This window comes from Morone saxatilis, unplaced genomic scaffold, assembly GCF_004916995.1.
Source record: "Morone saxatilis isolate NCDOM2014 unplaced genomic scaffold, NCSU_SB_2.0 Contig9, whole genome shotgun sequence".
Classification (NCBI taxonomy): domain Eukaryota; kingdom Metazoa; phylum Chordata; class Actinopteri; family Moronidae; genus Morone; species Morone saxatilis.
Genome location: NW_023340268.1, coordinates 3,783,382 through 3,799,550, shown reverse-complemented (window position 1 = coordinate 3,799,550; position 16,169 = coordinate 3,783,382). Strand labels below are relative to the sequence as shown.

The window sequence follows — 16,169 nt, the reverse complement described above, 5'->3', positions numbered from 1 at the left end:
TCCCTTTTCTATCTACCCCCAGATGCCCTCTTTCACTCCAGCCTCACCCCCTCCAAGATCCTGCCTGCTTTCGATCTACTGTACCACCTCTCCCCTGGAGCTGTGGATGATCTGAGGATGAGAGAGAAAGAAAGCAGGATAAAAGAAAAGAATTGAAACATTGACAGGGATTTCTTCACGTAAAAGCCGACTGCTTTTCTCTTTGTTGTGGATTTAGCATTTTCTTCAAATGAGAGACTTGTATGAATGATGGGGGGGATTTTCTTTCACTAATGATGGTGATGAGATATCCTAGACAAAATTAGGATTTGTTCTGCAGTCACAAAGCCCTGATTCTTTGTGACGGAAGCAGAAGACAGAAAAGAAAAGCTGTGGACTGCTTGAACACTCACCGGACCACAAAGTGGCAGTGACTTGGTAAAGGGATTTCTATTTTCATATTTTTCTTAAGTTGGGTTTGCCCCAAAAAGCTCTGAAGGAGTGTATTTTTGTGTTTTTAATTTACTGGATTTAATATTCACGTTAATTTTTCCTGCAAGGAATTTTTTTTTACAAAGGAAGATAAAAGTGTAACAAATCCATGGAGTATTATACTTTCCTATTCATTGCACCCCACGCAGCTTTTCTTTTATATAACAGAGAGTGGGTTTTCTCACCTTAAAAGGAAACTTTTACACTTCCCTGCCTGCCTCTCACTGAGACTGTTGAAGTTGTCCAAGCCCTCTCTGGCTTTTCCTGTTGTGCCACAGAGAGGAGAGGAGACCGGGGAGAAAGGAGGCAGGAGTTTAGTGATGTAGTAAAAAAGGGGTCAAGGAATGAGTTGCTATACATGAATATGGAGGAGAGATCTGCACTCTGTGTTTATGATAGCAAAACAAAGGGGTGTTATCTACATGGTCCTCACCTCACCTTGGACTTTGTACTTCTCGGAGAGGGAAATGATTCTTTCCCTTCCTCCCTCTGTTCATCCCTCCACCTCTCCCTCATTCCTAACAGTCTTTCAAATAAACAGGGCTGGTGATTAATATGGTGCCGAGGGGGAGGGCTGTCTCTCTCACTCCCTTGCTGATGCCACACAGCATCTCAGAAAGACCAAGGAAATGCACTACTGTTGAAGTGACATAGGCAAGAACGCAACATACACCAGTGGAACAATACTGTGGATCATAAAATTTTGAATATTTTTTAGAATGTGAAACCTGAAGGATTTGCTAAATGCAGCCAAATGGACTGTGTGACTTTGTGGATTATTGGACTGGGGACAATTGAAGGTAAAGGAATTCATTTTCCACAAAGATCCTTTTTTGTGTACTGTTTTATTTAATTTGCCACACCTGCACCTTAAACAATAGGGTGTCTGTGGCAGCCCAACAGAAGTGAAAAGGACAGAATGGGGAAGCCCCTGAGCCGTCCGGACTGCTTAAGGCAGAACCCTCGCTGCCTTGGAAAAGGTGATGAGGATGAGGCATACATAGAGGATTGCTATGTCCCCCAGCGATCCATATATGATACTATGCGCATCAATGAACAGATTGACCAAGGGACCAAACTGTGTCAACCTTCAAGGAGCACTCTAGGCTCTGGTGGGGAGGTGAGAGGAGAAGGAAGTACACTATCCAGCAACGGCACCATTGGAGCTGATTTAGGTGGAGTTTTTGTCTCGCGGAATGCAGATAATGCTGGTGGAGTGAAGAAACTAGATGAGAGAGTGATTTTTGATGCCTTAAAGCTAACTGGTGATCCTCAAATAATGTCACCACCAGTTGGCATTGTAGGTTCAGGTTTGCCTATTGCCCCTTCCTCATCTGGCTCTGGTGGGGTAGCTGCAGTGGCCAAGAGGCGGCATCAAGGTAGTGATAAGAGGGACAATCCAAACCGTCGCTCTTGGAAAGCCTTTATGCCCCCAAGTTATCCAGAGTTTGCAGAAAGACTTGAATTCTCATCAGTTGAAGGAGCAGAAAAGCGTCTGTCTGGGGCAGGAATTCCTCTCTCTCCTCTACAACCCATTCCTCACCTCCCCCCATCCACCCCTACCTCATCAACTCCTTCCTTACCTCCTTACACACCCTCACCCCTATCATCTGCTCCCCACACTCCTCCTGTCTCTGCCTCGCCTTCTTTGACACCCACAGTTAGCCCCGTGCCTCCTCTCCAGCAGCATCCTCTCAGCAGGCATAAGCAGGTTCATCCTGTGCTCCAAAAGCAACACAAACAGACTCATGCGGTGCCGTCGCCTTCCAAAGAACAGTTACCTGCCTTTGGCCAGACTTGCGCACCCCAGGTTTCTGGAAATACACCACAGCAGAGCCCCTGTATATCCAGACAGGTAGAGAGAAAAAGGGACGGGCACAGACGGACTACCAGCTCTTCTAAAGCTGGAATTAGGCAGATCCCAGAGGAGCCTGTTGAAATAGTTAAGACCTCGGATTCAGAGAGGGACTCCCCTCTTTTGGACCAGGACCAGGGGGACAGTGCTCCTCTCATCCCACCAAAACCAGTCTTCTGCCCTCCAACCAAGGCCCGCACATGGCCCCGCAGTATAACAACAGGGAAAAGAACCCAGGTTGGCTTGAGACACAATTTCCCTGTACTCCCCCCTTTGCCTCCCCTATTGGGTGAGGACAACAACACAGATGAAGAGTCACTTTATCTGCTAGACCCCCCATCTCCATTCCTGAAGGAGGAGGAGGGGTTAATATATGGAGGTCTGCCTCTCTCCCCGTGTATTAGTCAGGAGGGAGGTGATGAGGGTCTGCTTAGTTGGGGTGCTCAGGGCAGTGAGCTCAGAGAACGCACAGCCTCTGAGCTCAAATTTGAGGAGGATGAACGCAGGATACTGCAGGAGCTTGAAGAACAGGAGCAGGAAGAGTGCAGAAAAATGACTGAGGAGGAGGAGGCGTGGAAAAAAGAAAGGGATAAAGCAGAGGAGGAGAGAGCTCAGAGAGAGGAAAGAGAGTGGGAGGCAGTCCTTAAATTAGAGAATAGGGAGATAATTGACCAGTCTTGGGATAGGGAAACACTGGAATCAGAGGGATGGGATTTAACAGGCTCTACTGGACATTGGCCTGTATTGACTCCCCCTACAGGATTTGGAGGCCCTGGGGTGCCCAGTGCCTCACCCTGCCCCAGCTCAGGGGCTGAGTCAGATGACCTCTTCCTAGAGCTGGAAAGGCAATGTCAAGAGGATGAAGGAGAGGAGGGAGTGGAGATGAGTGTAGATCCTGAGCCTTTTGATCCCTACACGCTTCCTTGTTTAGAGGAAGAGGAGGAGGAAAGGGAGGAAGAAACAAAGACTGCCTGGGTAGATTTTGAAGGAACTCTTCCTCTAGATGCAGTTAACTCTGTAGAGCCTGAAAGCGTTGCACCAGGCTTAGAGAATATTACAAAAGACTCAAATTTAAATCATTCTGAGCACATAGAACAGATCACAAAATTTAAGCTGGTGCGAGCACAAGACTGTGAAAGGGAACATGGCATCATTGATGAAGAATGTGATGTTGACTATAATGATAAGGCCGAGGTAGAGGAAGAAGAGATGAGTTACCCAACAGACTCTGCTCTTGGTCAACAACTAGAGTCAGACTCCAGTGGGGTTCACATGTCCCAACCAGACCGAACTGGTATTAGTGACGTAACTCAGACAGACTGTGAACAAGGGAGACCTGCACGGACTGAAACAGACCCAGATAGTGGGGCATCATCGGAGCGTGATGACGAGGAGGGTGAGGAGAAAGCCTCCTCTCCATCTCGAAGCCCTCTGAACCCTTACACTGAGGAGGTGGAGCAAGTGGAGGAGGAGATTGAGCAGGACCAGGGAGAATTGAAAGAGGAAGAGGAGTTAGGAACAGAGTGGGATGTGTATGACCAATCTGAGCCAAGTTTGGACAGTAGCGAGGGAGTTCTCATGGATCCCTCCCTTGAGCCTCTGCACACGGTTGCAAAAAAAATCGACAATGAATGTACACAGGATGTTGACGTTCAAACTTCCTGTCAAGAAGATCTAGTCCCCTCAGAGATTAGCAAGCCTGTCGTGGCAATAACTTGTGACACAGAAGGGACATGCTTTGCATCAGAAACTTTTGTTGTCCCCGTAGATGTGGTCTCAGGACTGGACTTGCCTGGACTAGATCCAGATCTGGAAACTACAGCAGGTGTGACAGCTAGCACCCCAAAATCAGACTCTGTTCCTTTTGTACACCCTCAACATACAGACTCAGAACTGCCTTCCTCTGCACCTCACTCACCTTCTAAATCTGATTTTTGTGGTGCTGGGTTGGATACTAAAGACTCTGAGGCCTTTGTGATATCAGATAGTTTTGTTTACCTGGCTGTGTCTGCACCTACCCAGTACCCCAGTAACTGTCCCCCATCTCCACTTGAGGACTCCATTTCCCCAAGTCCTGCCCCCAAACCTCCCTGCTGTACAGACCCAGAGGAGGAGGGAGCCTTTCTTTCTCCTGACAGCTTTGTTTACATGGCAGCACCTGAACGGCCCCAACCTGGTACCTCAGATGTCTGCTCAGCCTGTGAGGATACTCAGGAGCTGGACTTGGACTCATACTCTGAAGGGACTCATTCTGGGATGGATGGGGTAGAGTTTGTCCTAGGTTCTATGACAGGGGACAGTGACTGGGAGTCAGATGGCTCTGCTCTGGACTTTACTCCAGTCATGTCCACAGACCAGGCCTGGGACCAACTTGAGCCAGGCCTGCTACAGAGCCTATTTACACAGACAGAGACCAGTCAGGCATTGGCCTGTAGGCCCCAGGAAGACGGGCCCAAGACAGAGGCAACACCTTGTCATGCAGACCCCCTCTTAGAATCAGGAAGGAGCTGTAAATCAGAAAATGAATCGACAACTATATTACCAAGTTCCGACACTGACAGAGAGGCAAAGGTATGCTCTCATTAAAATTTTTGATGATTAAGATAGTTGATTTATATGAAAGACTTTGTACTGAACTTCATATTTGTTCTGTCAGATGATGTATTTGATGATGTCTAGACGGTTGTACGGTTGGTGTAGTAACAGTGAACAGTGAATGAATAGTGCAGACATACTGTAACATGGAAAAAGGCATACAAGAAATGGCTTGCATCTGGGAGGTGGTTTACTTAGCATATTTATATATTCGGCCTTTAGCAGAAGCATTAATCCAGAGTGATTTGGAACAGATAACACTTGGATGGAGTATCCATAAATGCATTGCCAAGAGAAATAATTAAATTGAACCACAGATAGCTTGGCTTATTTATCTATTTAGCCTAAACAGAGAGGATTGGTCGCTGAGGAGTAAAAGCTGAGCAAAAATCTGTTTTTTAGCAATGAATGCATTCGATGTGGTCACACAGGCATAGCATGGAAAAGGAATTGGGTCAGGTAGCTAGGCTTTGAGTGTAACTGATGTAGAGATAGCATGGAAAATGTATGTGGGGGGGTGAAGTTATGTAGACGCCATAATTAGCTAGTTGTGTTTGAGTAGTGGGGCTTTAAATGATTGCAATATGATGCTCAGAAGGGGGGTTTTGCTACTTATGGGAAACTACCCTCAGGGTCGCTCAGTGTGAGTGTGTGCATATGGTGTGTGTTTGGGTGGGGGTCAGTGCTAATCTACACTGCATGCACATTTTTGAGATTGATCACATGTTTATTTGTGTGAAGCTAAAAGAGCAGTCTGTGCCTGCGGCCTACTTATAATGGTGAACTCAAGTGCAGAGTTTACAACATTTATCTCAAGGGCACGCTATTGTTGTGTTTACACTCTCTGCATATAGAGTACTAAATGCAGTGTTTCCATACAAAGTCATGGGTGCTGGGCATATCCCAGCTGTGTATGTACATGAAGTGATACAAGTTTTCCTTCTTGTTCAAATAATTTGTGAGAAAGGTCAATTTGAGGAGGCAGTGTGTTTGTATATGGACTTCTGGATGACTTTCACAGTTTAGGTTGATTTGGTTTCTGAGAATGTAATCACTGTCACAGTATACACAGTGTTACTGCTGTGTACTGACATGGATCTGAAATGGATATTCTATAAACTGCTGCAAGATTAGCTTGGCATGGAACTGACACAGAGGACTGTCAATGTGACTATGTGTTGGACTCTGCATTCATCTGCGTTCAGTCTTCAACTGTTTTTTTTTTTGTGTAGTGTCACTCCTCTCCCATCTACCTCTGTTTGTGTCTGACTGTGTGGGCTGCATGTAAAGGTGTGTGTATATGTAGTGTACCTCAGTGTGACAGTGTGTTTGACAGGCTGTCATGCTTTCCAAGAGCTCTGCTATGACTCAGTGTCTGGCCCAGATTTGCCTGATCTGAACCTTGTTTTTGTTGCGCACAGACCCTGAATTTAGCTAGTTTTTGCAGAAATTCAATTTCACTACCAAAATCTAACCCAATTATCTTTCATCAATGGCTTTCTTGTCACCAAATTTAAGTCTAAACTATTTTTAATATGAAATATTTTGTGACAAACACAGTGACCCAATTTCACACCGGTTGTTAGGGGTTAATGTCAGATAAACTTCATTATTTATTATTAGTGCACATCGTGAACAAGCAGTATGTGATTTGGGTGGCCGCTAATGCACCTGATCCCATGCTGACGAGGCGAACTGCTGCTCCTCTTTCATTAAATTATAGTTTCCATCAGGCAGAAGTTTCCTGTTCTGACCGGTCAGTCACAACTCATTTACTCTACCCTGTGATGGTTTACGAGTACATTTGGCTGAGTGTCTGTGTTTGTTTGGGTGTGTAACTGATTTTTGTTTCTTTATGTATGTATCAGTCCATGTCTGTTTGTTCTCTCTGCTATCTCAGCCTCTCTGGCTTCAGTTTAATGTAATCAGATGTCGAGTCCACTCAGCCTCAGCTCTAACTCAGAGAATCACAGCTATAAAGAGTGCCGTAGAGCACATGATCTATATCAGGCTTGATTAGGTGGGATAGTCAGAAAGTGCAACATTTTATACTGTGTGCTTCGTAATGCCACACATAGAAGAAAATGTGAAATTTTTAAACACTCATAAGAGTAAACTTGAGATTTTAGATTTATATTTTAATTAATAAATTAATTTTTTTTTTTAACAGCTCAAAGGCTACAAAGTTGCTTCCGCTGCCACTGTGGGTATTTCTAGACACAAAACTTGGCTCCAATTAAAAGTTTTGTCCCAAAAGGAGACAAGTAGCATTTAATAACGCACACTTTCTCAAAGAAAATTATTTAAAAATCACTCTAATGATTCTCAAGCCTAGTGTGCATATCACTAATAGAGTGCTACCACAGAAACACTGGCTCCTTTATTTCTTTTAGCAATGAATGATGTATGACGATTTAGAAATTTGACTCTCGCTTTTTGTTCACATTTCTGAAAGTTGACACATGCACTTTTTTGTGTTATAAAATCCCCTTTATCCAGCCATGCTCCCTCTCCTCAACTGACTCTCATTTTGTCCTTCCCAAACCTCCCTCTTCTCCCCCTCGTCTGTTCCATGCTTGGATGGTTTTGTTGCTGAGATAAGGAGGTGAGAGGTAAATACTGTGGCTCTCTGCGAGGGGAGCTGCCTCTGCCAACATGGCTACACAAACAGTGTGTGAAGTTGTCTGGGGAGTATACAGCTAGATTTCAGATAAGAATATGCCAGGGCTAACACTGGAACTGTGGGCTGGTCTCTGTTGCCTGTTGACGGTCCAGTCTTTCGTTCTCCGTACGTCTGTTGTGCACCAACCCGTCTCCCATTTCATTCCATCTCTGTCTCTGTTATTTCTTTTCTTGTCTCCACTGCACTGTTTTCTTTTTCAAATCTATCTCCTTTCTCTCCTGTTCTTCTGTCTTTGTATACACTAAAACAAACACACAGATAGACACACTGAATTTAGAAAGACAAAGACGCAGACGCAGACACAAAAAGAGTTATGACAGGCGACTGGGAGGTTGGGTGCAGGACGCTATTGTTTGCACGAGGGAGCACCTTTTAGCGCTACATGGGGCTTTGGTACAATGATAAGAGGGCTACGCTGGCAGGCAGACACAAGCAGAAGGTCTTTGGATTAATATGGAGCTAATTTTAAGGCACATTGTATGTATGTGTGCCCCACAGACAGACAGACAGATGGATTAGCTTTGCATGCTGTTTGATGAATTGGGACAAGGGAACACACAGTACAGACAGACTGACCAATGGCAGCTCATACACAGATTTAGAGGCAGGCAGTTATGAAATTCAGTGCTTCACTCATAACCCATTAGTATTCGATTTTGCTGTCTGCCGATACAAGCTTAAAAAAATCTTAAATTTCCTTTTAAAAACATTTTTCTTAAAAATTTGAGGGCTTATTTTTGCCATGCATGACCACAAGAACACAGAACGTGGTATGCAGTCTAAACAGATTTGGATTTTAGAACTGATTTTGTTCCCCAACCTATATGACTGGAAGTAGACCTCTTTTGCCAGCTTTATGTCTTATTTTTGGTTTTGAAATCAGCTTAGACCTGCTGTAACTGTGGGTTTCCATCTGCACATTTTCAATACAAGATGGAATGACAGGAACAGATAGATCTGAAAAAGATGAGGAATTGAAAGACAGATGTTGAAGCAGAAAGAGAGACAAACGGTCACAGAGAGAACCAGGTGGCTTCAAGTCCGCGGCTTGTACATTTGTGTTTTGATTGATGTGATAATTCTGGTACTGAACAACCGCCTCCGGGATAAACCTGCGAAACATGGAGAGAGAAGGATGGGGGGGGGGCCGTGTTCAGGAACACAGAAAAGCATGAAAGCAAACGCAGGAACACATTGATCTCACACTGGAATTGAATTTAGATGCGGTTAAAATGTAGAAGTGTAGATCAAATATTGGAGCGTTTTTCAATGTTTTTGCATATTTTTGTCTCTGTGCCTGCCTCTGCATCACTCCCCCTCGCTCGCAGTGAGACAAAGCTCTTAAAAAATCATCCAGTAGCAGTGGTCTTCTGTTAGATATGAACAAGAAACCTCAAATCTGGAAAAAAGCAAAATGATATATTACTCTCTCTTTGTCTGTCACACAGGGAGTTGATTAGCAGAACAGTGATAGCATGAATGAAGGAAAAGGATGTGTGTGTTCACAAAGAAGTATTTCTGGAGGGACCATGAAAGGAAAGAGAGGATAGTGTGGTTTGAGCAACGAATGCAGGCCACATTTGCATGAATTTGTATCTGTTTGTTGATGTTCAAATAAGGACACTGGTTTCAAATTATTAACCCATTAACCCCCTCATCCGTGTCTCACAGATTGCTCAATCCGTGGCTTAAAGCAAAGCCTCTCTGGCAAAATTGTTTTCCCCCATCGGGTTTAGTTTGGAAACAGATTTCTACTCTTTCCTTCCTCCCCTCATTCCTCGTTCCATTAAAAGAGAAAGGAGGGAGAGAGGAAGGATGAGGGTTGAAAGCCAGGAAGAGAGTGAGAGATGAGGGAGACGGGTGAGGGAGGAGGTCTGGGGTGAAAGGAAAAGCAAGCGATAGCAGTGCTGTTACTGGCTGCCATATTGCTTTCAGGAGAAACACTTTACCCATGGTACGGGATATTCAGTCTGTTCATTCTTTCCCTCTGCTTTTCTATTTATCACTCATGTACACTAAAACACACCCAGTTTTAATAGAAGATTCCTGTCTTTCTTCTGCTTGTCTGTTTTTAATCACATACCAGTTTCATTTCACCACCTCTTCAGTCCAACTGCAGCTTTAGAAGCAACACTTTAAAGACACACGTTTGTGATATGACCACTAGCTCTTTTCATGACAGATCACGTAGTTATGGAAATCCGTTATGAAGGGAAAGGAAGATGAAAGGAGAGTTCAGAGAATAACTTTAAAGTTGGAAAACTCAGCATGGCTACGCAACATCCTGCATGCTCCTAATATATTAGCATATTTTCTTTTTTCATATGTTTTACTTTGTTTGCAGCAACAGTCGCCGTTAGTGGAAAGCTGCCATGTTTCTATGTGCTGTCATTAGTAATTCTCTGCATTTATGTGCGTACATGTTCCCCATCTGTCCCGATTTAAAAAATCGATTGTCCTTGAGTGATGTTTTGGACACGGGCCATCAACACAGCTATTCCTCTCTTCCACATTATTAGAGTGTAGAGCATCCGCACATGTTTGTGTACAATAGAGATAACACAGTCAGTTCACAGATTCTAAAAAGCTCTATTGTGTAACACTGACTCTAAAAGTGAGCTAAATTTAGATGTTTGCACTTTTGTTTCACTCTAGAGGTGAGGTTCGATTGTCCTTAGTGTTACCCTGTTTGCATTGATGTTGTTACACAGAAGCATCGCAGTCATGTGCTTTCATGATTTGATCTGATTTGCTAGCAGTGAGAAAACTTGTTTGTGATGTTTTGGTCATGGTTCAATCGGAAGAAGATGATGTCTCGTACTTTTGAGCATGATTTAATATAATCAGTTTTGTCTATAAAAAAGCATCACATTTTAGAAGCTTTGACCAGCAAATGTTTGGAATTCTTGCTTGAAAAATTACTAAATTATCAATATAGTAGCCGATTAGTTTAATTAGTTAATCGTTGCAGCTCTACTTAAAGGTGTTACCCTCTTGTCCAACCAAATGTGTGATGAGTTTGAGGTTTTTCCTCGTTTTTCCTTCTCTGCCTTAAGCAGACATTTCTGTCTACAAGCTGTTTTCTTGTTTATTTTCTTCACTCACCTCAGCTTACTGTTTTTGAATGCTTTTATGCAAATGTTTTTATTAAATTGTGTCAAACTTGTTAGACTAAAAAGCAAGATTTACCAATTGACAGACAGCAGACAGAAATCTGTAATTCTGACAATTGCTGCAGTTTCAACAACCTCTTAAACTGATGTCTATTTGACAAGACATTACAATACAAACAGTATTTAGCCAGTATCAGCCTCTCACATCCGCTCCCCTGCTTTAGTCACATCTACTTACATCCTAGTGTTTTTATCGTCTGTTCGCACTGAACTGCTGCTGAAGTGAGAAAGCCAGAGCGGTCCAGATGGAGAGACAGAGTGGGACGTGGTAGGGGGAGCAAAAGGGAAGAGACGAGGTAGAGAAGATGAGCGATGAGGAGGAGTAGGAAGGATGACAAGTATGGTGGTGATAGTTCACTCAGCTCGGTTAAGAGTGTGTGCGTGTGTTGCTGCGTGCTGGCTGAGGTAGGGAAGAATGACAAGTATGTGGGACATTTTCCAGAGCTCTGGTTTAGTGGAGTCAACCACTCTGAGCTGGTGAGGGAGAGAAAGAGCAGAGAGGGCGGCCGAAAGCGAGAGAAAACACAAAGAGAGCGACAGAAGAAGAGGAAGAGGAGGGAGAGTGGACAGAAATGTAATCGCACACAACCTATAACAGGTTTATATACACCCCAGTGTATGTTTAGATGGTGAATGGGTGTACTTTCCCTGTTTTTTCCTTTTCTGTTGCCCTCTATCTCTGACACACACACACACACACACACCAGGATAAGGCGTAGGGTGGAGCAGGTCATGGCTACAGTCATTGTTGTTCTGGCCGACAGACTTCCTGTTCCAAGCAGCTATGACGCCCATCACCACAACACAGCTGCGTCCAGAGTGGACAGGAACACACACACAAACTGCTCATTCATATTTAATCATGCACAGAGATTCATACCTGTGGAACACTTAATCATTTCTTTTTGACACACTAACACATGCACAGAATAGGAACTGTGTGCACACAAAAACACACACTCACACAAAGCCTTGGCATGAAGAACCTGTAGTTTGATGCCATATTTAAACCAGATGAGCAGAAACCTGTAAACCCTTTGATTACGACCCACTGTGGAGACTCAGACACACTTTCCAGCTCAACCACTTCCAGCCAATACACAAGACCAACTCAGTATTTTATCTGCATGTCTGTAAACATCCCCAACACGTCATAAATCAAAATGCTAAAGCTTTTAAATGCAGGTGAACATGTTCTGAATAGTGATGAATGAAAAGCACTCTCATTAGATTCAAATTAGAAATCTTTCATTTTGACTGTTAATCTTGCCATTTTCATTTGAAATCATCGAGAATCATCACAGCAGAAACTCATAATAACAATATGACCTCAAAGATGAACTAATATTGTGAGATATTCACCTTTTTACTCTGCATATTTTCCTTATACAGTTTTAGAACAGTTTTACTCTGTTTTTGTGGTGACATAAAGATTAACTTGCTGAAATGTGTGGAGGCTATAGTCCAGGTCCCCTTTCAGATGCGCTGCTCGTCTCGTAGCTGCCTGTTTTATTGGAGGTCACTTGATGGCAGATGTTATGGTGAAAACTTCTTCAGATGTTTTCATTTGAGTTTATTCGGTAGAGTAGTGTGCTGTGGTAGGTTATTATTTCGACTATTGAACACCCACGACTGTTGTAGCTTCTTCCAGGCCGTAGTGGTATTTCACTGAAACCCAAACCTATATTTTCCCTCTCCCTCACTTTAACTGCACCCACTTCACTATTGTCACACCAGCTATTTTCCCCCAGGCATGGATTTACCAAAATATGGTGGGTGTGTGTGTGTGTGTGTGTCTCTTTGTGTGGCCATTGGGGTTGGGGTTTGGCTTCCACAGCATTATAAACCACCAGGCTTAATTCTCCCTCTGTGGACCTATTCTAGATGTCAGGACTTCTCAAACGACAAATGACAGCGACCCCCCCACCCCCCCACATTACAGCCTTGATGGGATTTTGTCCGGAGACAACCAAATGAAAAGAATTTAAATGGTTGTGGTTTACAGTGGTCCCACTGGTCAGGGAATCGGTGGAATACCATGAAATTGTGAAAGTTGTTTTGTGGATTTGGCAAATTGTGGGATATAGCAGGATGGTTTACAGGAATTTAGCAAAATGTATTTTTTTCTCACATTCATTGCCTGAGCTGTTTTTCTCCACAGTAAGACTTACTGCAGGGAAAACCAGACTGTTTACCCCTTAAGAAAAACAACAGTAACAAACCAGACGGGAACAACATTTTATAGGTCAGGGACAAGCTCCAAATTATGAAATGAAAAATGGAAATTTGGAAAAGTCATTGAGAAGAAGTTTTGTAATGCCTTTGAATTTAGTGTTGCCTTGTTTTGTTTTAGGGCCGCAATTTTTTTACGATTGTTTTCATTATCGATTAATTCCTTAATTGATGACTAAATCTTTTACTCTCTCACAATTACCACGAGCTCATTTTTTGTCCAACCACCATTTCAAAACACAAGTATATTAAATTTACAACGGTATTAACTAGAGAAAAGCAGCATATTCTTTCATCTGTGAAGCTATAACTATTGGAAGTGGATGACAAAAAATTTGAAATACAATAAAATCTAATTCTCTTAATTGCTCGGGACCTCTGCATCCTCCACATTGACCCGAATGGGAACCTGGACCAAACGCTGAAAATCGCTGCCATATAAATGTATTTGGATACAGTAGTGGCTCAGACAGAGGAGCTGAATTGGCTGTTGCTCAGTCTTTTTCAGCCAGGGAAGTCAAGTCTGGTTGTCTTTAGTGTCGGGTGGCTGCCTCTATTGTCATCACAAGATGGCTCCAGCCCTCCACTGTGACGTGTGTGTGTGAGTAATGTGGCCAGACAGGCGAAGTAGTGCGTGTATTTGCTATATGTGTGTGTGTGTGTGTCAGTGTAGGTGGGTGTGTCTGCTTGTGTGTGATTAAGTGAAGGTTGTGTTAGTGTACTCTACAATGTGTGTGTGTTGTCGACTCAGCCTTTTCCAGCCAGCCCCTTACTCGCCTAACCCTTTAATCCCCGTAATCCCCTTCTCTCCCTCCTCTTTTTTCTCCTCCCTCCACCCTCCTGTTCCCTTCCTGTCTTCCACTCCTCTCTTATCTCTGCACATCCCTCTGCCTGTCTTTCATCTCCTAATATCCAGTCGCTTCTATATATACATAATGTAGCAAAGTTCACTTCCATTTGTTGTCACGCAGATTGAATGTTCAGTGTATTTTGGACTACTGACGTGACTTCTTCTGCTTTCAAATAAACTGTTAACTTAGGACATCTTTTCTTTCTTACACATTTTCCTGCCTTTTTCTTTTTTTTGATCCACTCATTTATGAATAAATCAATTAATGATTACCCTTTTCTCGCTTCCTCTTCCAGGCTGTGGAGAGAGAGCAGGTAGACTGCATTCAACCGAAGCTACAGCACGTCAACGCAGTTGGTCAGGGTCTGATCCAGAGCGCCGCCAAACACACCGACACCCAGGCACTGGAGCACGACCTGGAGACCACCAACCTGCAATGGAACTCACTCAACAAGCGGGTACGACTCTATATGTCCACTGATATATATAGAACACATCAGAGAAGATTTAAATATGACAGAAGCTTTGTTTTGATTTCAAACTTCCGGTTTTAATTTAAAATCTGAATCAGGAGCAGGTAGATAATGTGTGTTATTTCGACTTCGCTTCTTGACTCACAACCTTCCCCCCCCGTATTCAGGTGGCAGAGCGGATTGCACAGCTGCAGGAGGCCCTGTTGCATTGTGGGAAGTTCCAGGATGCTTTGGAGCCTCTGCTCAGCTGGTTGAGCGACACAGAGGAGCTGGTGGCCAATCAGAAGCCTCCGTCCGCCGAGTACCGTGTGGTCAAGGCCCAGATCCAAGAACAAAAGGTAAGAGAAGGATGAAGGGGCATGAATTAAAATCTTCTTTTGCATGTAAAAACACAACGATGAGAAGTTTTTTTCTTAGAACTTAAAGATGTAACCCTTAAAGCAGCAGAAGTGTCTTTCTTTAGGTCATCAAGGTTACATTTTCAAGTGTTTTTCAGTGTGTCTGCTCAGATTTTCCATGTTTGGGATTTGAAGCTGTGATCATCAAGCTCAGTTGTCTGAGCTCTTAGCAACTGCCACCCACATCCTCCTCCTCTTTCTTTGAAGTATCCTGCCATTTAAATTTTCAGTTTTTCTAGATTACTTATTTATTTTTTTAAACATCACTGTGAGAAAACATTCTTCTATTTCATCAGGCCGGTTGGATTGAGACATTACTGATATTCAGATGTCCTCAGTGTCCTTCAGCCACAAACAATAGATATTTGAATGACAAGCGCACACACAAACACACATACACAGAGTCAATGATCCGTCTGCCTGGCATCCAAACGGCCCCAGTTGACCGTCTGCCAGTCAGACTGGCATAAAAACAGACACACACACATGCATGGTGGATTTGTATTGTTTTCAGAGACACACTCTCACACACACTTTTCCCTGTTTATCCAACATACACTTCCTGTGTTTATGCACATAAGAGTGCCGCAATCTCGGCCAGCGATCAATCACACGTGTTTACATCCGTGACGAAGAGTGGTGTCACCGTGTGGCTGATAGAGAGAGTAAAGTGTAGAGAAGTGCATTCCAGGGGCTGTTCAGAGCGGACAGAGAAGCTGCTATCTAAGCAGGAAGGAAGTGTGTTCACATATGTTCTTTCTTTCTTTCAAAAATAGTAACTGTAATGTTGCTAATGTTTCTTAAATGTAACATTAGATTTTGGTAACAATGGAAAACATATCTTCTGTTGTAGGAAAAGGATCAATTATCAATGCATGTTTACTTATTTCATGCCTCAAACACATGTGCAGTAACAAATTTTGCTCTGCGTGGTTAAATGTATAGTTGAGTTGTTAGGTGAAAGCGCATTTTCTGAAGTCACCCCTTCATTCTGCAAGGAATTAGCTTTTCATGGAGGAATTAGTCTTCAGTTGGATTTATTATGGAACATGTTGACAGAAAGAAAAAATGTCTATTAAATTTAATCAGGCAGTTTACACTCACCAGTTTATTAGGTGCGCCTTTGCTAAACAACTACATCTAATACATCAAATAAAGCAAATAAATCATACCTTCATGAAGCTTTTATTGTTCACTTTTTGTTCTGGGAAGTTTTGATTTAACGTATTGGTCATTTTTGAGGCTGTATTTTGTGGTGCTGTTAATTTTTATTGTGTTATACTGAGAGGTGTTTCTAATATTCTATGGTAGACTAAATGTTAGAAACACCTCTCAGCTTACAGTAAAGGGAGCGGTGGGCAAATACCGGCCCATGGCCAAATCTGGTCTCCCCCTCACACTTTCATAGGACACATTTACATGCTTTTTCACATATCTTC

General features: G+C 43.2%; 1 protein-coding gene across 1 annotated transcript in view; it reads left to right on the top strand.

The window, feature by feature from the left end:
• Positions 1–16,169, top strand: part of macf1a (microtubule actin crosslinking factor 1a) — a gene marked incomplete in the record, with an annotated part of 123,316 nt that overhangs the window by 80,217 nt on the left and 26,930 nt on the right. Inside the window, 2 exon segments of the mRNA XM_035681896.1 lie at positions 14,156–14,317; positions 14,500–14,670. Coding sequence (XP_035537789.1) covers positions 14,156–14,317; positions 14,500–14,670 — 333 coding nt within the window.